General features: G+C 54.4%; 1 protein-coding gene across 1 annotated transcript in view; it reads right to left on the bottom strand.

The window, feature by feature from the left end:
* LOC139241116 (sodium/potassium-transporting ATPase subunit alpha-3) overlaps positions 1-26,236 on the bottom strand; it is a 152,454-nt gene that overhangs the window by 102,388 nt on the left and 23,830 nt on the right. The window contains exons 2-10 of the mRNA XM_070869809.1: positions 19,656-19,781; positions 11,991-12,050; positions 10,519-10,722; positions 9,599-9,712; positions 7,171-7,305; positions 6,348-6,465; positions 3,913-4,181; positions 2,738-2,936; positions 1,706-1,815 (exon numbers count right to left, since the gene is read on the bottom strand). Of these exons, the coding sequence (XP_070725910.1) occupies positions 1,706-1,815; positions 2,738-2,936; positions 3,913-4,181; positions 6,348-6,465; positions 7,171-7,305; positions 9,599-9,712; positions 10,519-10,722; positions 11,991-12,050; positions 19,656-19,781 (1,335 nt within the window). The remainder of the gene's footprint in view (positions 1-1,705; positions 1,816-2,737; positions 2,937-3,912; positions 4,182-6,347; positions 6,466-7,170; positions 7,306-9,598; positions 9,713-10,518; positions 10,723-11,990; positions 12,051-19,655; positions 19,782-26,236) is intronic.

A 26,236-nucleotide genomic window follows, 5' to 3' on the forward strand; every position in this document is an offset into this window, starting at 1 on the left:
GGCAAAGGTCCCACATACCCGGGAAATGCCCAGCGAGCATGGCAAAGGTCCCTCACACCCGGGGAATACCCAGCGAGCATGGCAAAGGTCCCTCACACCCGGGGAACGCCCAGCGAGCATGGCAAAGGTCCCTCACACCCGGGAAATGCCCAGCGAGCATGGCAAAGGTCCCTCACACCCGGGGAATGCCCAGCGAGCATGGCAAAGGTCCCACACACCCGGGAAATGCCCAGCGAGCATGGCAAAGGTCCCTCACACCCTGGGAACGCCCAGCGACCATGGCAAAGGTCCCACACACCCGGGAAATACCCAACGAGCATGGCAAAGGTCCCACACACCCGGGAAATACCCAACGAGCATGGCAAAGGTCCCTCACACCCGGGAAATGCCCAACGACCATGGCAAAGGTCCCTCACATCCGGGGAACGCCCAACGACCATGGCAAAGGTCCCTCACATCCGGGGAACGCCCAGCGAGCATGGCAAAGGTCCCACACACCCGGGAAATACCCAACGACCATGGCAAAGGTCCCTCACACCCGGGAAATGCCCAACGACCATGGCAAAGGTCCCTCACACCCGGGGAACGCCCAGCGAGCATGGCAAAGGTCCCTCACACCCGGGAAATGCCCAACGACCGTGGCAAAGGTCCCTCACACCCGGGGAATGCCCAGCGAGCATGGCAAAGGTCCCTCACACCCGGGGAATGCCCAGCGAGCATGGCAAAGGTCCCACACACCCGGGAAATACCCAACGACCGTGGCAAAGGTCCCTCACACCCGGGGAACGCCCAGCGAGCATGGCAAAGGTCCCTCACACCCGGGGAACGCCCAGCGAGCATGGCAAAGGCCCCTCACACCCGGGGAACGCCCAGCGAGCATGGCAAAGGTCCCTCACACCCGGGGAACACCCAGCGAGCATGGCAAAGGTCCCACACACCCGGGAAATACCCAGCGAGCATGGCAAAGGTCCCTCACACCCGGGAAATACCCAACGACCGTGGCAAAGGTCCCTCACACCCGGGGAACGTCCAACGACCATGGGGAAGGTCCCACACACCCGGGAAATGCCCAACGAGCATGGCAAAGGTCCCACACACCCGGGAAATACCCAGCGAGCATGGCAAAGGTCCCTCACACCCGGGGAACGCCCAGCGACCATGGCAAAGGTCCCACACACCCGGGAAATACCCAACGAGCATGGCAAAGGTCCCACACACCCGGGAAATACCCAACGAGCATGGCAAAGGTCCCTCACACCCGGGAAATGCCCAACGACCATGGGGAAGGTCCCTCACACCCGGGGAACGCCCAACGACCATGGGGAAGGTCCCACACACCCGGGGATGTCCAACGGCTATGGGGAAGGTCCCACACACCCGGGAATATCTACGACTATGGGGAAGGTCCCACACACCCGGGAATGTCCAACAGCCATGGGAATGGTCCCACACACCTGAGTGAAAGTGAGCGCCACCTAGTGGGCTTACTGTTATAATGCAACTACCGATGTAAATCCAATAACAGGGTCATAGGGAGAAGTCACATGATGACAGGGTTCTCTGTTCAGAGCCATCTTTTGTGTGTGCGCTGTGTTGGTGATATCGTAAGAATGTATCACACCCGGGGAGAGTCTCACACACCCGGGGAAAGGGTCCCGTACCCCTGGTTGTGCAGCTCCCCCTGGCTGCGCTCCCTCACACCTACCTTGAGGATGGGGATGTTTTCCTGGCCAGGCTTGAAGGTGGCTCTGTTGCACAGGGCAGAGATGCGGGACAGCGAGGCCCAGGTGATGGAACTCTTGTCAAAGGAAGCACCTGCGGGGGGGGGAAGAGAGGGAGATGTGAGCGGGCGTTGTCTCTCTATGCGGGAGTCCTCCCTGTATCAGTTGGCGACCTGGCCTGGAGGGTGTAGCACGGGGCAGTCCCATGCGATAGGTTTTTAAGTCGGTTCACGGACGCCTGCATTTTCTGTGGCCTGGAGGAGTCCGTGGTCCACGTGCATGTTCAATGTGTGTGGTCGCAGCCCCTCTTCCAATATTCGGCTTCAACTTAGTCCCACGCTCCCGATCCTTGGGCACCCTGTGCGGCGGGGGAGCGGGCAGGTCGGTAGGCCTACTCGCGGGCCTGCTCCTGGACACGGCCAAGGGGGCCTTTATGCGGTCCAGGCAGCGGGCGCTCGAGGGGGCCGTTCAGCCCCGACTGCCTGCCTCTCTTCCGTGGCTACGCTGGCGCCAGGGTGTCCCTGGAGACGGGGCGTGCGGTGTCCACCGGTACGCTCGCGGCCTTCCCGACAGGTGGGCGCCAGAGGGACTGGAGTGCATCATCACTCCCGGCAACCAAATTGTAATTTGATTTGACAAAGGTTGCCTTGTTAATTTGTGGCGCCCTCACAAAAGAGGGCGCTTGATTTCCTGTTGGACGAAACAGTGAGCGGGAGTCGGGGGCGGGGAGACGGTGCGGAGCGGACAGAGGGACAGAAAATGGCCCCCAAGTTTTCTGTTACTCCAGCGGTTATGCGCCCCCCCCGCCCCACGCACAGGCCATCAGATGTGGAGCGGGGCCGGAGGGGCCGGGGCCGAAGGGGGAGGGGCCGGGGCCGGGGCTGTGCCCAGGGATGGGGCCGGAGGGGGGCGTGGCCGGAGGGGGAGGGGCAGAAGGGGGCGTGTCCAGGGGCGGGGCCAAAGGGGGCGGGGCCGCAGTCGGCGGGGCGGGGCCAGGCGTGCGCCGGTGACATTACCAGATTGATCCTCGGTAGTGTCAGCCTCGTGGATCTGGTTGTCGAACCACATGTGGGCCACGGTCATGCGGTTCTGGGTTAAGGTGCCGGTCTTGTCGGAGCAGATGGTGGAGGTGGAGCCCAGGGTCTCCACAGCCTCCAGGTTTTTCACCAGGCAGTTCTTGCGGGCCATGCGCTTGGCAGTCAGGGTCAGGCAGACCTGTGGAGAAAGGTGCCGGAGGTTACATCGGGACACATCAGCAGTCGGACCAGGAGTCGGCCATTCGGCCCCTCGAGCCTGCTCCGCCATTTAACACAATCATGGCTGATCCGATCATGGACTCAGCTCCACTTCCCCGCCCGCTCCCCATAACCCTTCACTCCCTCATCGTTCAAAAATCTGTCTATCTCCGCCTTAAATATATTCAATGACCCAGCCTCCACAGCTCTCTGGAGCAGAGAATTCCACAGATTTACAACCCTCTCAGAGAAGAAATTCCTCCTCATCTCAGTTTTAAATGGACGGCCCCTTATTCTGAAACTATATTCCAATTCAAGTCTCCCCCATCAGTGGAAACATCCTCTCTGCACCCAACTCGTCAAGGACCCTCATTATCGTATATGTTCCATAAGATCACCTCTCATTCTTCGAAACTCCAATGTGTGTGTAGGCCCAACCTGCTCAACCTTTCCTGATAAGACGGCCCTCTCATCTCGGGAATCAACCGAGTGAACCTTCTCTGATCTGCCTCCAATGTAAGTGTATCGCTCCTTTGTGGAGTGGGAGATGGGGAAACGTTGCCCGACTCCAGAGGGGCTAGCCAATACCCCTGGCCCCCCCAAAACCTCGCAGAGGGGCTCGCAGGTGCACCAGGCCCCCCCCCCTCAGGACGGACGGACACACACTCACCGTGCCCCAGGCCCCCCCCCCCCCCCCCCGATGGGCGGGGTACACACACTCACCGTGCCCCAGGCCCCCCCCCCCCGATGGGCGGGGTACACACACTCACCGTGCCCCAGGCCCCCCCCCCGATGGGCGGGGTACACACACTCACCGTGCCCCAGGCCCCCCCCCCCTGCAATGGGCGGGGGACACACACTCACCGTGCCCCAGGCCCCCCCTCCCCGCAATGGGCGGGGGACACACACTCACCGTGCCCCAGGCCCCCCCCGATGGGCGGGGGATACACACTCACCGTCACGGTGGCCAGCAGCCCCTCAGGCACGTTGGCGACGATGATGCCGATGAGGAAGATCACGGCCTCCAGCCAGCTGTAGCCCAGGATGATGGAGAGGATGAAGAAGGAGACGCCCAGGAAGACCGCCACCCCGGTGATGATGTGAATGAAGTGCTCGATCTCCTTGGCGATGGGCGTCTTGCCCGTGTCCAGGCCCGAGGCCAGCGTGGCGATGCGGCCCATCACCGTTCGGTCGCCCGTGAAGATAACGATCCCGCGCGCGGTGCCTGTGGGGGTGGGGGGGATGGGGGCAGGCAGAGCATCGGGGGGTTAGCAAACATACAGGTGTAGCAAGCAGTTAGGAAGTCAAGCGGTCTGCTGGCCTTCATTGCAAGAGGATTTGAGTACAGGAGCAAGGATGTCATATTCCAGTTATACAGGGCCCTGGTGAGACCGCACCTGGAGTATTGTGTACAGTTTTGGTCTCCTTACCTAAGGAGGGATATACTTACCATAGAGGGAGTGCAGCGAAGGTTCACCAGATTGATTCCTGGGATGGAGGACTGTCGTATGAGGAGAGATTGGATCGACTGGGCCTGTATTCACGAGAGTTTAGAAGAATGAGAGGGGATCTCATTGAAAGGTATAAAATTCTGACTGGGTTGGACAGACTGGATGCGGGGAGAATGTTTTCCTTGGCTGGGAAGTCTGGAACAAGGGCTCACAGTCTCAGGATACGGGGTCGGAAATTTAGTACTGAGATGAGGAGAAATGTTTTCACTCAGAGGGTGGTGAACCTGTCACTGAAGGCCAAGTCACTGAATATATTTAAGGAGATAGACAGATTTCTAGAAACAGAAGATGTCAAGGGGTATGGGGAAAAAGCAGGAATATGGTGTTGAGATAGAGGATCACCATGATCATATTGAATGGCCGGGCAGACTCGAAGGGCCGAATGGCCGACTACTGCTCCGATTTTCTATGTTTTTATGTAAGGGCATGGGGCGCCCACACCCAGCACGGGGCAACCTCACCCAGCACAGAGCACCCTCACCCAGCACGGGGCACCCTCATCCAGCACGGAGCACACTCATCCAGCACGGCGCACCCTCACCCAGCACGGGGCACCCTCACCCCAGCACGGAGCACCCTCACCCCAGCACGGGGCACCCTCACCCCAGCACTGAGCACCCTCACCCCAGCACTGAGCACCCTCACCCAGCACGGAGCATCGTCACCCAGCAGAGAGCACCCTCACCCAGCACGGAGCGCCCACACCCAGCGCCCTCACCCAGCACGGAGCGCCCTCACCCAGCACGGAGCGCCCACACCCAACACAGAGCGCCCTCACCCAGCACGGAGCGCCCTCACCCAGCACGGAGCGCCCACACCCCAGCACAAGGCACCCACACCCCAGCACGGGGCACCCACACCCCAGCACAGAGCACCCTCACCCCAGCACGGGGCGCCCTCACCCCAGCACGGGGCGCCCTCACCCCAGCACGGGGCGCCCTCACCCCAGCACAGAGCACCCTCACCCCAGCACGGGGCGCCCTCACCCCAGCACGGGGCGCCCTCACCCCAGCACGGGGCGCCCTCACCCCAGCACGGGGCGCCCTCACCCCAGCACGGGGCGCCCTCACCCCAGCACGGGGCGCCCTCACCCCAGCACGGGACGCCCTCACCCCAGCACGGGGCGCCCTCACCCCAACACGGGGCACCCACACCCCAGCACGGAGCACCCACACCCCAGCATGGAGCACCCACACCCCAGCACGGAGCACCCACACCCAGAACGGAGCACCCACACCCAGAACGGGGCACCCTCACCCCAGCATGGGGCACCCTCGCCCCAGCACGGGGCGCCCTCGCCCCAGCACGGAGCGCCCTCGCCCAGCACGGAGCGCCCACACCCAGAACGGGGCACCCTCACTCCAGCACGGGGCACCCTCGCCCCAGCACGGGGCGCCCTCGCCCCAGCACGGGGCGCCCTCGCCCCAGCACGGGGCACCCACGCCCCAGCACGGGGCGCCCACGCCCCAGCACGGGGCGCCCACGCCCCAGCACGGAGCACCCACACCCCAGCACGGAGCACCCACACCCCAGCACGGAGCACCCTCACCCAGCACGGGGCACCCTCACCCAGCACGGGGCACCCTCACCCAGCACGGAGCACCCTCACCCCAGCACAGAGCACTCACACCCCAGCACGGAGCACTCACACCCCAGCACGGAGCACCCACACCCCAGCACGGAGCACCCTCACCCAGCACGGAGCACCCACACCCAGCACGGAGCACCCACACCCAGCACGGAGCACCCTCACCCAGCACGGAGCACCCACACCCAGCACGGAGCATCCTCACCCAGCACGGAGCACCCTCACTCAGCACGGAGCACCCTCACCCAGCACGGAGCACCCTCACCCAGCACAGAGCACGATCGCTACACACCTTCCACACAGTTGGTGGAGAAGAATGCGATGTTCCTGGTCTCCAGAGGATTGTCGTTGGTGCAGTCCGGGGATCGGGTCTGGGGTTCGGACTCACCAGTCAGCGAAGAGTTATCAACCTGTCGCATGCAGAGGGAAACGGGGAAGAGGGCAAAGGAGGGATTACGAGAGGGGGGGAGTGCGAGAGAAGGAACGGGAATAAGGAGAGCGAGAGACAGGCGGGGAGAGAGTGGGATGAGGGGGGAGTGAGGGGGAAAATGGGATGGCGGTGAGAGAGAACGGGAGAGAGGAAGAATGCAAGGGAGATGAGGGGAGACAAAAAAAGAAGAGAGAGATTTAGTTAGAAGGAAGGATGAGAGAGAGAAAAGGGTGAGCAGAAGAGAGAGCGACAAGGGGGAATGATGAAGAGAAGACGAAGGAGGAGAGATGGATAGAGAGATGACGGGCAGATGGAGGGGAAAGATGGAGCAGGAAATATGTGAAAATGAAAGAGGATTATTGGAGAGAAAGAGATGGAGCAAAGCAGGAAGGGAGAGAGACAAAGATGGATGGAGAGTGAGAGAGTGATGAGGGACAAATGGAGGGGGAGAGACAGAGAGCGTGCCAGGAAGAGATAGAGGGAAACAAAGTGGAACAGAGAGAGAGGAGGATGAAAGAGAAAAAATGAAAGTGGATTTTACGTCAGGAAAGCCGATGGGAAAACAAAGGAGAGAGAGGGGGAGAGAGTGACATCGAGAGCATTAATACAGACACAATGATACGTCCATCATTGAACAACAATTGACGGTCAGACAGAGATTGAGCGCACACATATCCCAGCATACCTTGCAGCCGTGCGCGGAGATGATTCGGAGGTCGGCAGGGATTCTGTCTCCGCCTTTCACTTCGACCAGGTCCCCAGCGACGACAAACTCCGCGTTAATCTGCGTCTTCTCCCCTTCCCGGATCACCATGGCTTGCTGCACACAGGTAGGCCGAGAGGGCAGAGGTCAAACGGGAATATGGAGGCACAATCATTAGCAGAGATTCATTGCACCCTGTTCCCGTCCCAGCATCTGTACCATCCCACACCCTGTACCATCCCTCCCTGTACTATCCCTCCCTGTACCATCCCACACCCTGTACCATCCCTCACCCTGTACCATCCCACACCCTGTACCATCCCACACCCTGTACCATCCCTCCCTGTACCATCCCTCACCCTGTACCATCCCACACCCTGTACCATCCCTCCCTGTACTATCCCTCCCTGTACCATCCCACACCCTGTACCATCCCTCCCTGTACCATCCCTCCCTGTACTATCCCTCCCTGTACCATCCCACACCCTGTACCATCCCTCACCCTGTACCATCCCTCACCCTGTACCTTCCCTCACCCTGTACCATCCCACACCCTGTACCATCCCTCCCTGTACTATCCCTCCCTGTACCATCCCTCACCCTGTACCATCCCTCACCCTGTACCATCCCACACCCTGTACCATCCCACACCCTGTACCATCCCTCCCTGTACTATCCCTCCCTGTACCATCCCTCCCTGTACCATCCCTCCCTGTACTATCCCTCCCTGTACCATCCCTCACCCTGTACCATCCCTCCCTGTACCATCCCACACCCTGTACCATCCCTCCCTGTACTATCCCTCCCTGTACCATCCCACACCCTGTACCATCCCTCCCTGTACTATCCCTCCCTGTACCATCCCTCACCCTGTACCATCCCTCACCCTGTACCATCCCTCCCTGTACCATCCCACACCCTGTACCATCCCTCCCTGTACCATCCCTCCCTGTACCATCCCTCACCCTGTACCATCCCTCCCTGTACCATCCCACACCCTGTACCATCCCTCCCTGTACCATCCCTCCCTGTACCATCCCTCCCTGTACTATCCCTCCCTGTACCATCCCACACCCTGTACCATCCCTCCCTGTACTATCCCTCCCTGTACCATCCCTCACCCTGTACCATCCCTCCCTGTACTATCCCTCCCTGTACCATCCCACACCCTGTACCATCCCTCCCTGTACCATCCCTCCCTGTACCATCCCTCCCTGTACTATCCCTCCCTGTACCATCCCTCCCTGTACCATCCCTCCCTGTACTATCCCTCCCTGTACCATCCCACACCCTGTACCATCCCTCCCTGTACTATCCCTCCCTGTACCATCCCACACCCTGTACCATCCCTCCCTGTACCATCCCTCCCTGTACTATCCCTCCCTGTACCATCCCTCCCTGTACTATCCCTCCCTGTACCATCCCTCCCTGTACTATCCCTCCCTGTACTATCCCTCCCTGTACCATCCCACACCCTGTACCATCCCTCCCTGTACCATCCCTCACCCTGTACCATCCCTCACCCTGTACCATCCCTCACCCTGTACCATCCCTCCCTGTACCATCCCACAACCTGTACCATCCCACACCCTGTACCATCCCTCCCTGTACTATCCCTCCCTGTACCATCCCTCCCTGTACTATCCCTCCCTGTACTATCCCTCCCTGTACCATCCCACACCCTGTACCATCCCTCCCTGTACTATCCCTCCCTGTACCATCCCTCCCTGTACCATCCCTCCCTGTACCATCCCTCCCTGTACTATCCCTCCCTGTACCATCCCTCCCTGTACCATCCCACAACCTGTACCATCCCACACCCTGTACCATCCCTCCCTGTACTATCCCTCCCTGTACCATCCCTCCCTGTACCATCCCACACCCTGTACCATCCCACACCCTGTACCATCCCTCCCTGTACCATCCCACACCCTGTACCATCCCACACCCTGTACCATCCCTCCCTGTACCATCCCTCCCTGTACCATCCCACACCCTGTACCATCCCACACCCTGTACCATCCCTCACCCTGTACCATCCCTCACCCTGTACCATCCCTCCCTGTACCATCCCACAACCTGTACCATCCCACACCCTGTACCATCCCTCCCTGTACTATCCCTCCCTGTACCATCCCTCCCTGTACCATCCCACACCCTGTACCATCCCTCCCTGTACCATCCCTCACCCTGTACCATCCCTCACCCTGTACCATCCCTCACCCTGTACCATCCCTCCCTGTACCATCCCACACCCTGTAGCCTTCAGCTATTCTCCTCTCCCCTCCTCACGAGTAGTGTTGGTCCACTGTCTGTGTCTACCCCAGTCCCCTCTCCTGTTTAGTCTGCCCTGTCCTGCTCTTGCCTGTCCTCTGTCCCAGTGTTTCACAAGATGCAATGTCCTGTTTACCTGGGGCACCATATTCTTGAAGGACTCCATAATCTTTGAGCTCTTTGCCTCTTGGTAGTACGAGAAACATCCAGTGATGATCACCACAGCTGACAGCACGATGCCCAGATACAGCTGCATGGGAAGAGGAACCACCCCTCTGTTAGAACCAGAGTTAGACCAACCCAGGGGCACCCCCGTTAGAACCAGAGTTAGACCAGCCCAGGGGGCACCCCTGTTAGAATCAGAGTTAGACCAGCCCAGGGGGGTACCCCTCTTAGAACCAGAGTTAGACCAGCCCAGGGGGCACCCCCGTTAGAACCAGAATTAGACCAGCCCAGGGGCACCCCTGTTAGAACCAGAATTAGACCAGCCCAGGGGGACACCCCTGTTAGAACCAGAATTAGACCAGCCCAGGGGGAGACTCCTGTTAGAACCAGAGTTAGACCTCCATCTCTAAGAATGATACACTGGAACAGGAGGAGCCCATTCAGCCCCTTGACCTGTTCCGCCATTCAATTGGATCAGGGCTGATCTCTATCTTAACTCGCTCCACCCACCTTGACTCCGTAACCCTTAACACCTTTACCCAACAACCGTCTACCAAGCTCAGTTGTGAAATTATCAATTGACGCCCGGCCTCAACAGCTTTTTGGGGGAAGAGAGTTCCCGATTCCCACTGCCCTTTGTGTTTCCTGACAGCACCTCTGAACGGCCTGGCTCTAACTTTGAGGTTACGCAGCCTTGTCCTGGATTCCCCCCGACCCCCCCCCCCGCCATCAGAGGAAATAGGTTGTCTCTATCCACCCCTATTGAATGATCTCCAACACCTCGCTCAGATCGCGGGAACTCAAGGGAATATGAAGGCTAGTCTGTGCCTGCTGCCCAGGTAATCGACCGGTTGACTGGCTCGCGGTGTGGGGGAGGCGGCCTGTACTCACGTTGTCCCCCGCCGGGTTGTCCTCGGTCGCCGCCTGGATGCTGTAGGCCAGGAAGCAGAGGATAGCGCCGATCCACAGCAGGATGGAGAAGCCCCCGAAGAGCTGGCGGCAGAACTTGATCCACTCGGGGGTGGTGGGGGGAGGGGTCAGAGCGTTGGGCCCATCGCGTTCCAGGAACTCCGCCGCCTTGGCGTGGGTGAGGCCCTGCAGGGAGAAAAGGTCGGCAGGGTCAGGGCGAGGTCGGAGGGCGGGGAGCGGGAGACAGAGCGAGCGAGAAAACACCGCATGCATTGGCTGGTTGGATGAGTCGCACGGGGACGGATGCAATGTGGGATGGTCCGGGACCGGTGGAGGGAACAGTTTGGTGCGATGGTTGGATGGGGTGGGATGGTTAAAGACTGTCAGCCGTGGCTCAGTGGGCAGCACTCTCGCCTCAGAGTCAGAAAGTCGTGGGTTCGAGTTCCACTCCACATAAATCTAGGCTGATACTCCCAGTGCAGTACTGAGGGAGTGCCGCACTGTGGGAGGGGCAGTACTGAGGGAGTGCCGCACTGTCAGAGGGGCGGTACTGAGGGAGTGCCGCACTGTCAGAGGGGTAGTACTGAGGGAGCGCCGCACTGTCGGAGGGGCAGTACTGACGGAGCACCGCACTGTCGGAGGGGCAGTACTGAGGGAGCGCCGCACTGTCGGAGGGGCATACTGAGGGAGCCCCGCACTGTCGGAGGGGCAGTACTGAGGGAGTGCCGCACTGTCGGAGGGGCAGTGCTGAGGGAGTGCCGCACTGTCGGAGGAGCAGTGCTGAGGGAGCGCCGCACTGTCAGAGGGGCAGTGCTGAGGGAGGGCCGCAGTGTCGGAGGGGCAGTGCTGAGGGAGCACTGCACTGTCGGAGGGGCAGTACTGAGGGAGCGCCGCACTGTCGGAGGGGCAGTATTGAGGGAGCGCTGCACTGTCGGAGGGGCAGTACTGAGGGAGTGCTGCACTGTCGGAGGGGCCGTCTTTCGGATGAAACCGAGGTCTCGTCTGCTCTCTCAGGTGGACGTAAAAGATCCCACGGCACTACTTTAAAGAAAAGCCGGGGAATTATCCCCGGTGTCCTGGCCATATTTCTCCCTCAAAAACAGATGACCTGGTCATGATCACATTGCTGTGTGTGGGAGCTTGCTGTGCGCAAGTTGGCTGCCGCGTTTCCCACATTACAACAGCGACTACACTCCAAAAGTACTTCATTGGCTGTAAAGCGCTTTGAGACGTCCGGTGGTCGTGAAAGGCGCTATTTAAATGCAAGTCTTTCTTCTAAAGAGATGGAAGAGTTGGTTATAACGTGCTGCACTGATTGGATGTAATGGGAAGGTTGGACGGGATGTTACACAGATGTGATGGGTGGATTGAATGGACGGTTGTGTGAGTTGGTTGAGCGGGACAGTAGGTGGGATGGTTCAGTAAGTGGGGTAATGTCGGAGAGTTTCACTGACCTGCACACAGTCAGCCTGGTGCTTCCTACAAACTTCTTCGACGGACATCTTGTGCTCGGTCTGTTGGGAGACAGAAAGAACATTTGAGAGGAGAGCAGGCTTCAGCTGATGGCGAGCCATACTCACCCGAGAAGGGGCAGGGTCAGAGCAGGCGGGCGGCCCCTCCTGGGGAAGACGTGTCGCAGTCGGACGCAAACAACCCAGTTCAAAACTCACCATGCGGACAATTCCCCGCCCACCGCCAGAGCCACGTGGTGAGAGCGATGCCCCTTCTGATCCACGGTGGCTTCCCACAGCCTGCAGGCACTCCTTTGAGGGCCATCCTTTGGGGGACCTTTATGTCCAGGAACATGGGGAAGGGGCCATGTATGTGTATTGAGGCCAGCCTGCGAAGTTCTCCCTCCCTGCAGATCAGACAATGGGAGTCCTCCCAAAACCCGACGTGTTGACCTTCACCCTGTGCACTTTGGAAGGGTCAGGGGTCGGGAGCCTCCTCCCGGGACTGGCCAGTGCCTGGTTGATAGTTACGAAAGGATGCACTTGCTTTGGAGGCAGTTCACGAGAAGGTTCAGCGGGTTGATTCCGGGGATGAGGGGGTTGACTTATGAGGAAAGGTTGAGCAGGTTGGGCCTCGACTCATTGGAATTCAGAAGAATGAGAGGTGATCTTCTCGAAACGGATAAGATTAGGAGAGGGGGAGAAAGTTCTTGTCTCAGAGGGTTGTGGATCTGTGGAATTCGCTGCCTCAGCGAGCTTTGGAAGCCAAGACATTGAATAAATTTAAGAGAGAAATAGACAATTTCTGAAACGATAAGGGGTTATGGGGAGCGGGCGGGGCAGTGGACCTGAGTCCATGATCGGATCAGCCATGACCATATTAAATGGCGGAGCAGGCTCGAGGGGCCGAATGGCCTACTCCTGCTCCTATTTCTTATGTTCTAATGATTAGCAGTTCCACTGGATAACCCCTGGACCGGGAAGGGGGTTGGAGTACAAGCCCTCAGCTTCCTGTCCGGAGGTGGGGAGGGGAGGGGGGAGATGAGGGAATCACAGCACAGGTTTTGGGTGGGTGGGTGAGTTCCGCTGATAGAGGCAGGGTTAAAGTCTGAGAAAGACTACCTTCAGTGGATAGATGGCCAGGCCTTGGGCAAGGCTTGATCCACCCCATCACTGGGATGACCAAAGAAAGCTATACCTTCTCCACTGACTGAAGCGAGGGGAGAATTGCACAGCTCTTAAACTGCGTGCTCACTGACCGGTTGTAAGATAAAGCAGGGGAATGCGTTACGTCAAGCTCCATCTCATTCGCAGGCTGAGGGTAATGGACATTCGGAACGGCCATCCCCAAAAGACTGGACGCTAGGCTCCGAGGCTCAACACTGAGACCGATAGTTTTTTTGTTGGGCTAAGGAATATAGAATAAAGGTGAATAAATCAAGTTGCGATACGGATCAGCCAGGATGTGATTGAATGGGGCTCGAGGGGCTGAATGGGCCTCCTCCTGTTTCTGTGTAACAGGTTTGAGGGGCTGAATGGCCTCCTCCTGTTCCTATGTAACAGGCTCGAGGGGCTGAATGGCCTCCTCCTGTTCCTGTGTAACTAACTCGAGGAGCTGAATGGCCTCCTCCTGTTCCTGTGTAACAGGTTTGAGGGGCTGAATGGCCTCCTCCTGTTCCTGTGTAACTAACTCGAGGAGCTGAATGGCCTCCTCCTGTTCCTGTGTAACTGACTCGAGGAGCTGAATGGCCTCCTCCTGTTCCTGTGTAACTGACTCGAGAAGCTGAATGGCCTCCTCCTGTTCCTGTGTAACTAACTCGAGGAGCTGAATGGCCTCCTCCTATTCCTGTGTAACTGACTCGAGGGGCTGAATGGCCTCCTCCTGTTCCTATGTAACAGGCTCGAGGGGCTGAATGGGCCTCCTTCTGTTCCTGTGTAACTAACTCAAGGAGCTGAATGGCCTCCTCCTGTTCCTGTGTAACAGGCTCGAGGGGCTGAATGGCCTCCTCCTGTTCCTGTGTAACTGACTCGAGGAGCTGAATGGCCTCCTCCTGTTCCTTTGTAACAGGCTCGATGGGCTGAATGGCCTCCTCCTGTTCCTGTGTAACAGGCTCGATGGGCTGAATGGGCCTCCTCCTGTTCTTGTGTAACTGACTCGAGGAGCTGAATGGCCTCCTCCTGTTCCTCTGTAACAGGCTCGAGGAGCTGAATGGCCTCCTCCTGTTCTTATGTAACAGGCTCGAGGAGCTGAATGGCCACCTCTTGTTCCTGTGTAACTAACTTGAGGAGCTGAATGGCCTCCTCCTGTTCCTATGTAACAGGTTTGAGGGGCTGAATGGCCTCCTCCTGTTCCTGTGTAACTGACTCGAGGAGCTGAATGGCCTCCTCCTGTTCCTTTGTAACAGGCTCGATGGGCTGAATGGGCCTCCTCCTGTTCCTATGCAACAGGCTCAAGGGGCTGAATGGGCCTCCTCCTGTTCCTTTGTAACAGGCTGAATGGGCCTCCACCTGTACCTGTGTATCAGGCTTGAGGGTCTGAATGGGTCTCCTCCTGTTCCTATGTAACAGGCTCGAGGGGCTGAATGGGCCTCCTCCTGTTCCTGTGTAACAGGCTCGAGGGGCTGAATGGGCCTCCTCCTGTTCCTGTGTAACAGGCTCGAGGGGCTGAATGGGCCTCCTCCTGTTCCTGTGTAACAGGCTCCAGAGGCTGAATGGGCCTCCTCCTGTTCCTATGGTAACAGGCTCAAGGGGCTGAATGGGCCTCCTCCTGTTCCTGTGTTAATCAGTCCGCCCTTCCGAAGATTTGGGAAGAGCACACGAGGGCGCACTTATCATGTAACCAGATATTGGTGTTGGGGGAAAACTCTGATCATAAGGGAAGGGGGTTCTGCTTTAGGGAGGGGCCCTTTCTCAGCTGAGAACATGTCTCGGGGAAAGCTGAAATTTGCAACACCTCTCATTCTTTTTTTAAAAATCATTCTCGGCAAGGCCGGCATTTATTGCCCGTCCCTAATTGCCCCTTGAGAAGGTGGTGGTGAGCTGCCTTCTTGAACCGCTGCAGTCCGTGTGGTGAAGGTGTTCCCACAGTGCTGTTAGGGAGGGAGTTCCAGGATTGTGACCCAGCGACGATGAATGAACGGCCGATACATTTCCGAGACAGGATGGTGTGTGATTTGGAGGGGAACGTGGAGGTGGTGGTGTTCCCATGTGTTTGCTGCCCTTGCCCTTCTAGGTGTTAGAGGTGGTGGGTTTGGGAGGTGCTGCCGAAGAAGCCGGGGCGAGTTGCTGCAGTACATCTTGTAGACGGTGCACACTGCAGCCACGGTGCGCCGGTGGTGGAGGGAGTGGGTGTTGAAGGTGATGGGTAGTGGCCAATTAAGCGGGCTGCTTTGTCCTGGATGGTGTCGAGCTTCTCGAGCGTTGTTGGAGCTGCAACTCATCCAGGCAAGTGGAGAGTGTTCCATCACACTCCTGACTTGTGCCTTGGAGATGGTGGGAAGGCTTTGGGGAGTCAGGAGGTGAGACACTCACCGTAGAATACCCAGCCTGCATCATTTGAGGGTGCTCATAATCCAATCATGAATAAACATGGCACAGGAACACTGCCTCTGTGCGTCAACTGACAGGACGCTGTCAGGAAGCAGCCAGATGCTTGGTGCAGCGTTTAATGAGGCCATTGGGAAATCAGATGTGTTTGTTCGGAAACATTTAATCACAGTTAGGGCTTGGACAAGAGTGTTCCTCACTCAGGATCAAAGGCGATTGATTCCCCACCACTGCATTTCAGAATCGGAAGCTCAGCCCTCTCGCAGGAGACAGCAGAGTGGGGAAAATATTGCCCCCACTGCCTCAATCTGGTCTCTTCCTCAAACACGTGCCCCTCAGAGGCCGGGCACAAATCTATTTTGGGGGGAACTTTGTTTGCGCTGGGAATGGAAAAGTGTTTATTTCAGTACCACACTGACCACCAAACACTCCCAGGGCAGGTACAGCACGGGTTAGATACAGAGTAAAGCTCCCTCTACACTCTCCCATCAAACACTCCCAGGGCAGGTACAGCACGGGGTTAGATAGAGAGTAAAGCTCCCTCTACACTGTCCCATCAAACACTCCCAGGGCAGGTACAGCACGGGGTTAGATAGAGAGTAAAGCTCCCTCTACACTGTCCCATCAAACACTCCCAGGGCAGGTACAGCACGGGGTTAGATAGAGAGTAAAGCTCCCTCTACACTGTCCCATCAAACACTCCCAGGGCAGGTACAGCACGGGGTTAGATAGAGAGTAAAGCTCCCTCTACACTGTCCCATCAAACACTCCCAGGGCAGGTACAGCACGGGTTAGATACAGAGTAAAGCTCCCTCTACACTGTCCCATCAAACACTCCCAGGGCAGGTACAGGGGGTTAGATACAGAGTAAAGCTCCCTCTACACTGTCCCATCAAACACTCCCAGGGCAGGTACAGGGGGTTAGATACAGAGTAAAGCTCTGGGAGGACAGATGCACCAACATCAGTGTTCTCGACCAGGCTAACATCCCCAGCATCAAAGCACTGACCGCACTCGATCAACTCCGCTGGGTGGGCCACATTGTCCGCAAGGCAGAGACGAGACTCCCAAAGCAAGCGCTCTACTCGGAACTCCTACACGGCAAGCGAGCCCCAGGTGGGCAGAGGAAACGTTTCAAGGACACCCTCAAAAAGTGCAACATCCCCACTGACACCTGGGAGTCCCTGGCCCAAGACCGGCTTGAGTGAAGGAAGAGCATCCGGGAGGGCGCTGAGCACCTCGAGTCTCGTCGCCGAGAGCATGCAGAAAACAAGCGCAGGCAGCGGAAGGAGCGTGCGGCAAACCAGACTCCCCACCCACCCTTTCCTTCAGCCACTGTCTGTCCCACCTGTGACAGAGACTGTAATGCCCATATATTGGACTATACAGCCACCTGAGAACTCACTTTTAGAGTGGAAGCAAGTCTTCCTCGATTTCAAGGGACTGCGTATTGTCATGTATGTAAGCACAATGTAACACCACTATTACTGTGTACACTCAACCTTGATGCACACCTTGACCACAAGGGGTGAACTTGTGGGAGACACTCCTTCCCTGATCACACAGGTATAAAAAGGGAGGTCCCATGCAGGGTCATCGTGTGAATAAAGAGTTCAGGTCACAGAGTGACCTTGACCCCAGAATGTGCCTCGTGTGGTTTCATGCTGTAGAGTAAGGACTTTGCACCTACGATGATGAGAGCTCTTTAACCTCCTTGACATTGAATAGCCCTCCTGCCATTGCCCAGTTCTGCCTGTTTATTAGCTGCTGCTGGTGCTCGAGGAGGAAGGATTGACATGTTTGTGGACGACACCGTAATGTGTGCGAGAATCAGCAAGCAGACTCGACGTGTTGGGGGGATTGAGTCAATGTTTGGCAAAGGCTGTAGCATAGTGCAGTGTAACGTACACAGGCAGGTGTAATGCCAAACATAGACTCCCCCCCCCCCCCCCCACAGGAACCATCATTAAAAACCATGGTGAAAGAGAGAGATCTGGGCATTACAGTGCATCATTATCTGAAGGTTCATAACTAGCAACGTGAAGCTGTAGCCAAATGAACAGGATTTCTTGGCTGTATTCAGTGCTCAATTCTCTCCAAAAGAAATCCCAGCAATCTGTCCTTGTGCAAGACCTTAGTCCTCACTTGGAACACCCTGTCCAATTTTGGTCCTCACATGGTGGATGATATTGCGGTTTTGGAAAGGGTACAGAGAAGGGACACGAGACTAATTCCCAGTCTGAAACATCTTGGTTACCCAGATAGCTCAAAGAGCTGGACTGCGGACTTTGGAGAAGGGTAGGTTTGTAAAATTCGATTGTGGCCTGTGGATAGATTGTTTCAACTCGATAGCTGAGAGAGAAACAGGGATCACATTTACAAGTTGTACAAAGCCCAGATCTGGTTTAGGTGTCAGTCGGTGGTTCCTCGCCCAGAGAATATTGGACCTGTAGAACAGGCTGCCGTCTCGTGCGATGGGATTCACTGAATTCCTTCAAGCGAGAACTGGAGAGGTTTCTGTCTGGGGGGGTAAGGATCACCTCTTCCCAAATGTCGACCAAGGCCAACACTCCCAGTGCAGTGCTGAGGGAGTGCTGCACTGTCGGAGGTGCCGACTTTCAGGGAAGACATTAAACCGAGGCCCCGTCTGCCCTCTCAGGTGGATGTGAACGATCCCATGGCTACTATTCCGCAGAAGAGCAGGGGAGTTTTCCCCAGTGCCCCAGGATTTATCCCTCAACCAACAGCACTTAAAACAAATGATCTGGTCATTACCGCATGGCTGTTCGTGGGAGCTTGCTGTGCGCAAATTGGCTGCCGCGTTTCCCACATTACAACAGTGACCACATTACCAAAGGGTATTTCATTGTCTTAATGTCTTAAAGCACTTTGGGACATCCTGAGATGAAGACAGGCATTGTAGAAATGCGTGTTCTTTACATCGTGTAACATTGAACAGTGCCAATGTGATCTCATGGACGAGTTAACCGAAAGGGGTCAGAAAGGGATTTGTTTTTCACCTCTCCCAGGAGATTGCGTGACTCTGGGTGGGGTGGGGAGTGTCTGTATTTTGATGCACAATACATCACAACAGTTCTGGACAGGCTCAAGGCATCAGTAGTTCCTTCGCTGTCCTTCAGTGGCCATGGTATGTACAACCAACGGCTTGGTGATACATTTGTGAATCGAGGGAGTTGCTCTTCACTGCACCCCAGCAATTAGCTCCATTAGTCGGTGCAAAGCGTGTAGCTTGGTTACATACCCACAGTTACACCCCAACTGGCAGCTGTCTGTCACTCTCCAGCATTGTATCAGTAATCAAAAACATATTTGTCGTCACATAAATACCAGCCTCCCGTCGTATTATGGTATGGGTTTGGTGTAGGTTTCCTGGGCAGGATCTCCATGTTATTGCCATAACACAGCCTCCAACATTTAACTCAGTCATTAAACGATAGCCTTCCAAAGGCCAAAGATCAGGAATCTCTCCCAGGGAATCTCTCGCAGGGAATCTGTCCCAGGGAATTGCTGCCTGTGACTTCCTCCCAGGGAATCTCTCCCAGAGAATCTGTCCCAGGGAATCCCTCCTGGTCAAGATGTTTATCCTAAACACTTTGCTCCCCTTTCCTCTTCGAAGCTAGAAGATCCCCTGGTCCTGAAGTGTGTGACAATCGGAAACATCTGCATTGATCGAATTGAACAAATCTCCCCTCCCCCCTGAGCCTTCTCTCCTCCAGGTGCAATAATCCCAGGCCCCTCACCCTCTCGGACCTCAGTTGCATTAAGTTTGTCATCAGTGTGTCTGTCCTGAGCAGTCTATAGCTCAAGGCCTGGAATATTCAAGGCTCCTGCCCCGAGCCCAAGGAAGGGCCTTCTTCATTCCTCCCAGTCCCAGATTCAGGGTGCCAGATGTTGACCATGTGGTTCTGAAGCCCGATGGAGAACATCTGGCCAGTGTAGGGGGTTGGGATGTGGGGGACAGCTCGTCACTGGTGCAAAGCTACCCTCTACTGCGCCATAAGACCACCGTGGCTGGCGAGTTCAAAGTTCAGGTTTACTCAGCAGCCCCGACCCCACTTTGTTCCGCAGAATGTTTGCGTTTCACTGATGCCCTTCACTCACCAGGGCGACTTCCTTCTTCAGGTCGTCCATGTCGCGTTTCTGTGCCTTGCCCCCCTTCTTTGGTGATTGTTTGCCATCTTTGTCGCCCTGCGTGGTTGCCACGCGGTAACTGTCCGATCGTCCGTACTGCAGGAGAGAAACACAAGCACACACAGCGTTAGAGGCAGAGTCACAGGGCGCACTCGGCATGGTCCAAATTACTGACCTGGTCAGGCGATTGGCTGAGCGGCAGGAGACACAGAGAGTAGGGGTAATGGGGCAATACTCTAACCAGCAGGATGTGAGCAGTGGTGACCCGCGGGGATCTGTTTTGGGGCCTCAACTATTTACCGTCTGTATTAATGACTTAGATGATGGGATAGAGAGCCATGCAACCAAGTTTGCCAATGACATAAAGATAGGTGGCATTGTAAGAAGTGTCAGTTGTGGCTCAGTGGGTAACACTCTCGCCTCTGAGTCAGCAGGTTGTGGGTTCAAGTCCCATTCCAGGGACTTGAGCGTGTAAATAAATCGAGGCTGACACTCCAGTGCAGTGCTGAGGGAGGGGCAGTACTGAGGGAGTGCTGCACTGTCAGAGGGGCAGTACCGAGGGAACGCTGCACTGTCAGAGGGGCAGTACTGAGGGAGCGCTGCACTGTCGGAGGGACAGTACTGAGGGAGCGCTGCAACTGTTGAAGGGGCAGTACTGAGAGAGTGCTGCACTGTCAGAGGGACAGTACCGAGGGAGCGCTGCACTGTTGGAGGGGCAGTACTGAGGGAGTGCCGCACTGTTGGAGGGACAGCATTGATGGAGTGCAGCACTGTGGGAAGGGCAGTACTGAGGGAGCGCTGCACTGTCGGAGGGGCAGTACTGAGGGAGCGCTGCACTGTCAGAGGGGCAGTACTGAGGGAGCGCTGCACTGTCAGAGGGGCAGTACTGAGGCTCGCTGCACTGTCAGAGGGGCAGTACTGAGGGAGCGCTGCACTGTCGGAGGGGCAGTACTGAGGGAGCGCCGCACTGTCAGGGGGCAGTACTGAGGGAGCACTGCACTGTCAGAGGGGCAGTACTGAGGGAGCACTGCACTGTCAGAGGGGCAGTACTGAGGGAGTGCTGCACTGTCGGAGGGGCAGTACTGAGGGAGTGCTGCACTGTCGGAGGGGCAGTACTGAGGGAGTGCTGCACTGTCGGAGGGGGAGTGCTGCACTGTCGGAGGGCTGCACTGTCGGAGGTGGCATCTTTCGGATGAGACGTTAAACCAAGGCCCTGTCTGCTCTCTCAGGTGGATGTAAAAGATCCCACGGCACAATTTCGAAGATCAGGGGAGTTATCCCCGGTGTCCTGGGGCCAATATTTATCCCTCAATCAACATAACAAAAACAGATTATCTGGTCATTATCACAGTGCTGTGTGTGGGAGCTTGCTGTGCACAAATTGGCTGCCGCGTTTCCTGCATTGCAACGGTGACTTCATTGGCTGTAAAGTGCTTTCAGACGTCCAGTGGTCGTGAAAGGCACTATATAAATGCAGGTCTTTCTTTCTTCTTTTCAGATGCAAGCATAAAATTACAAAGGGATATTGATAGATGAAGTGAATGGGCAAAACTGTGGCAAATGGATCTCAATGTCTGCAAATATGAGGTCATCCACTTTGGACCTAAAAAGGATAGAGCAGCGTACTTTCTAAATAGTGAAAAGCTAAAAACAGAGGAGGTCCAAAGAGACTGGGGGGTTCAAGTACATAGAATTCTAAAGTGCCATGGACAGGTACAGAAAATAATCAAAAGGTTTACTGGAAGGCCTTTATATCCCGAGGACTATAATACAAGGGGGTAGAAGTTATGCTGCAGCTATACAGGACCCTGGTTAGACCACACCTGGAGCACTGTGAGCAGTTCTGGGCACCACTCCTTCGGGAGGATATATTGGCCTTGGAGGGAGTGCTGCCTAGGTTTACCAGAATGATACCTGGGTTAAGTTACGAGGAGAGGTTACACAAATTAGGATTGTATTCCCTGGAATGTAGAATTAGGTGATTTGATCAAAGTTTTTAGGATATTAACGGAAACTAATAGGATCGATAGAGAGAAGCTATTTCTGCTGGTTGGGGAGTCTAGGACTGGGGGACATAGTCTAAACAGCAGATCCAGACCTTTCAGCAGTGAAATTAGGAAATATTTCTACACACAAAGGATGGTAGACGTTTAGAACTCTCTTCCGCAAATGGCAGTTGACGCTTGATTGCTAATTTTAAATTGGAGTTTGATAGCTTTTTGTTAACTAAAGGTACTAAGGAATATGGACCAAAGGCAGTACATGGAGTAAGGTCACAGATCAGCCATGATCTCATTTATTGCTGGAGCAGGCTCGAGGAGCTAAATGGCCTACTCCTGTTTAAGGCAGGGTCAGGTTTAAGGGACTGTTTAAGATATGCTTGGGTTTAAGGGGCTGTTTAAGGTATGTTTGGGTTTAAGGGGCTGTTTAAGGCAGGATTTGGGTTTAAGGGGCTGTTTAAGGCAGGGTTTGGGTTTAAGGGGCTGTTTAAGGCAGGGTTTGGGTTTAAGGGGCTGTTTAAGGCAGGGTTTGGGTTTAAGGGGCTGTTTAAGATATGTTTGGGTTTAAGGGACTATTTAAGGCTGCATTTGGGTTTAAGGGGCTGTTGAAGGTATGTTTGTGTTTAAGGGACTGTTTAAGGTATGTTTGGGTTTAAGGGGCTGTTTAAGGCAGGGTTTGGGTTTAAGGGGCTGTTTAAGGCAGGGTTTGGGTTTAAGGGGCTGTTTAAGGCAGGGTTTGGGTTTAAGGGGCTGTTTAAGGTATGTTTGGGTTTAAGGGACTGTTTAAGGCAGGGTTTGGGTTTAAGGGGCTGTTTGAGGCAGGGTTTGGGTTTCAGGGGCTGTTTAAGGCAGGGTTTGGGTTTAAGGGGCTGTTTAAGGCAGGGTTTGGGTTTAAGGGGCTGTTTAAGGTATGTTTGGGTTTAAGGGACTGTTTAAGGTATGTTTGGGTTTAAGTGACTGTTTAAGGTATTTTTGGGTTTAAAGGGCTATTTAAGGCAGGGTTTGTGTTTAAGGGGCTATTTAAGGTATGTTTGGGGTTAAGGAGCTGTTTAACGCAGGGTTTGGGTTTAAGGTATGTTTGGGTTTAAGGGACTGTTTAAGGTATGTTTGGGTTTAAGGGACTGTTTAAGATATGTTTGGGTTTAAGGGACTGTTTAAGATATGTTTGGGTTTAAGGGGCTGTTTAAGGTATGTTTGGGTTTAAGGGACTGTTTCAGGTATGTTTGGGTTTTAGGGGCTGTTTAAGGTATGTTTGGGTTTCAGGAACTGTTTAAGTTATGTTTGGGTTTAAGGGGCTGTTTAGGGCAGGGTTTGTGTTTATGGGGCTGTTTAAGGTATGTTTGGGTTTAAGGGGCGGTTTGAGATATGTTTGGGTTTAAGGTGTGGTTTAAGGCAGGGTTTGGGTTTAAGGGGCTGTTTAAGGCAGGGTTTGGGTGTAAGGGGCTGTTTCAGGCAGGGTTTGGGTTTAAGGGACTGTTTAAGGCAGAGTTTGGGTTTAAGGGGCTGTTTAAGGTATGTTTGGGTTTAAGGGGCTGTTTAAGGTAGGGTTTGGGTTTAAGGGGCTGTTTAAGGCAGCATTTGGGTTTAAGGGGCTGTTGAAGGTATGTTTGTGTTTAAGGGGCTGTTTAAGGTATGTTTGGGTTTCAGGGGCTGTTTAAGGCAGGGTTTGGGTTCAAGGGGCTGTTTAAGGCAGGGTTTGGGTTTAAGGGGCTGTTTAAGGCAGGGTTTGGGTTTAAGGGGCTGTTTAAGGTATGTTTGGGTTTAAGTGGCTGTTTAAGGTATGTTTGGGTTTAAGGGGCTGTTTAAGGTATGTTTGGGTTTAAGGGGCTGTTTAAGGCAGGGTTTGGGTTAAAGGGGCTGTTTAAGGCAGGGTTTGGGTTTCAGGGGCTGTTTAAGGCAGGGTTTGGGTTTAAGGGTCTGTTTAAGGCAGGGTTTGGGTTTAAGGGGCTGTTTCAGGTATGTTTGGGTTTAAGGGACTGTTTAAGGTATGTTTGGGTTTAAGGGGCTGTTTTAGGCAGGGTTTGGTTTTAAGGGGCTGTTTAAGATATGTTTGGGTTTCAGGGGCTGTTTAAGGTATGTTTGGTTTTAAGGGAGTGTTTAAGGCAGGGTTTGGGTTTAAGGGGCTGTTTAAGGCAGGGTTTGGGTTTAAGGGGCTGTTTAAGATATGTTTGGGTTTAAGGGACTGTTTAAGGTATGTTTGGGTTTAAGGGGCTGTTTAAGGCAGGGTTTGGGTTTAAGGGGCTGTTTAATGTATGTTTGGGTTTAAGGGGCTGTTTTAGGCAGGGTTTGGCTTTAAGGGGCTGTTTAAGATATGTTTGGGTTTCAGGGGCTGTTTAAGGTATGTTTGATTTTAAGGGAGTGTTTAAGGCAGGGTTTGGGTTTAAGGTGCTGTTTAAGGCAGGGTTTGGGTTTAAGGGGCTGTTTAAGGTATGTTTGGGTTTAAGGGGCTGTTTAAGGCAGGGTTTGGGTTTAAGGTGCTGTTTAAGGCAGGGTTTGGGTTTAAGGGGCTGTTTAAGGCAGGGTTTGGGTTTAAGGGGCTGTTTAAGGCAGGGTTTGGGTTTAAGGAACTGTTTCAGATATGTTTGGGTTTAAGGGACTGTTTTAGGTATGTTTGGGTTTAAGGGAGTGTTTAAGTCAAGGTTTGGGTTTAAGGGGCTGTTTAAGGCAGGGTTTGGGTTTAAGGGGCTGTTTAAGATATGTTTGGGTTTAAGGGACTGTTTAAGGTATGTTTGGGTTTAAGGGGCTGTTTAAGGTATGTTTGGTTTTAAGGGAGTGTTTAAGGCAGGGTTTGGGTTTAAGGTGCTGTTTAAGGCAGGGTTTGGGTTTAAGGGGCTGTTTAAGGCAGGGTTTGGGTTTAAGGGGCTGTTTAAGGCAGGGTTTGGGTTTAAGGAACTGTTTCAGATATGTTTGGGTTTAAGGGACTGTTTTAGGTATGTTTGGGTTTAAGGGAGTGTTTAAGTCAAGGTTTGGGTTTAAGGGGCTGTTTAAGGCAGGGTTTGGGTTTAAGGGGCTGTTTAAGATATGTTTGGGTTTAAGGGACTGTTTAAGGTATGTTTGGGTTTAAGGGGCTGTTTAAGGCAGGGTTTGGGTTTAAGGGGCTGTTTACGGCAGAGTTTGGGTTTAAGGGGCTGTTTATGTATGTTTGGGTTTAAGGGGCTGTTTTAGGCAGGGTTTGGTTTTAAAGGAGTGTTTAAGGCAGGGTTTGGGTTTAAGGTGCTGTTTAAGGCAGGGTGTGGGTTTAAGGGGCTGTTTAATGTATGTTTGGGTTTAAGGGGCTGTTTAAGGCAGGGTTTGGTTTTAAGGGGCTGTTTAAGATATGTTTAGGTTTAAGGGGCTGTTTAAGGTATGTTTGGTTTTAAGGGAGTGTTTAAGGCAGGGTTTGGGTTTAAGGTGCTGTTTAAGGCAGGGTTTGGGTTTAAGGGGCTGTTTAAGGTATGTTTGGGTTTAAGGGGCTGTTTAAGGCAGGGTTTGGGTTTAAGGAACTGATTCAGATATGTTTGGGTTTAAGGGACTGTTTTAGGTATGTTTGGGTTTAAGGGAGTGTTTAAGTCAAGGTTTGGGTTTAAGGGGCTGTTTAAGGCAGGGTTTGGGTTTAAGGGGCTGTTTAAGATATGTTTGGGTTTAAGGGACTGTTTAAGGTATGTTTGGGTTTAAGGGGCTGTTTAAGGTATGTTTGGTTTTAAGGGAGTGTTTAAGGCAGGGTTTGGGTTTAAGGTGCTGTTTAAGGCAGGGTTTGGGTTTAAGGGGCTGTTTAAGGCAGGGTTTGGGTTTAAGGGGCTGTTTAAGGCAGGGTTTGGGTTTAAGGAACTGTTTCAGATATGTTTGGGTTTAAGGGACTGTTTTAGGTATGTTTTGGTTTAAGGGAGTGTTTAAGTCAAGGTTTGGGTTTAAGGGGCTGTTTAAGGCAGTGTTTGGGTTTAAGGGGCTGTTTAAGGCAGGGTTTGGGTTTAAGGGTCTGTTTAAGGCAGGGTTTGGGTTTAAGGGGCTGTTTCAGGTATGTTTGGGTTTAAGGGACTGTTTAAGGTATGTTTGGGTTTAAGGGGCTGTTTTAGGCAGGGTTTGGTTTTAAGGGGCTGTTTAAGATATGTTTGGGTTTCAGGGGCTGTTTAAGGTATGTTTGGTTTTAAGGGAGTGTTTAAGGCAGGGTTTGGGTTTAAGGGGCTGTTTAAGGCAGGGTTTGGGTTTAAGGGGCTGTTTAAGATATGTTTGGGTTTAAGGGACTGTTTAAGGTATGTTTGGGTTTAAGGGGCTGTTTAAGGCAGGGTTTGGGTTTAAGGGGCTGTTTAATGTATGTTTGGGTTTAAGGGGCTGTTTTAGGCAGGGTTTGGTTTTAAGGGGCTGTTTAAGGCAGGGTTTGGGTTTAAGGGGCTGTTTAATGTATGTTTGGGTTTAAGGGGCTATTTTAGGCAGGGTTTGGTTTTAAGGGGCTGTTTAAGATATGTTTAGGTTTAAGGGGCTGTTTAAGGTATGTTTGGTTTTAAGGGAGTGTTTAAGGCAGGGTTTGGGTTTAAGGTGCTGTTTAAGGCAGGGTTTGGGTTTAAGGGGCTGTTT

This window comes from Pristiophorus japonicus, chromosome Y (genome assembly GCF_044704955.1).
Source record: "Pristiophorus japonicus isolate sPriJap1 chromosome Y, sPriJap1.hap1, whole genome shotgun sequence".
In the NCBI taxonomy this organism is placed as follows: Eukaryota; Metazoa; Chordata; class Chondrichthyes; family Pristiophoridae; genus Pristiophorus; species Pristiophorus japonicus.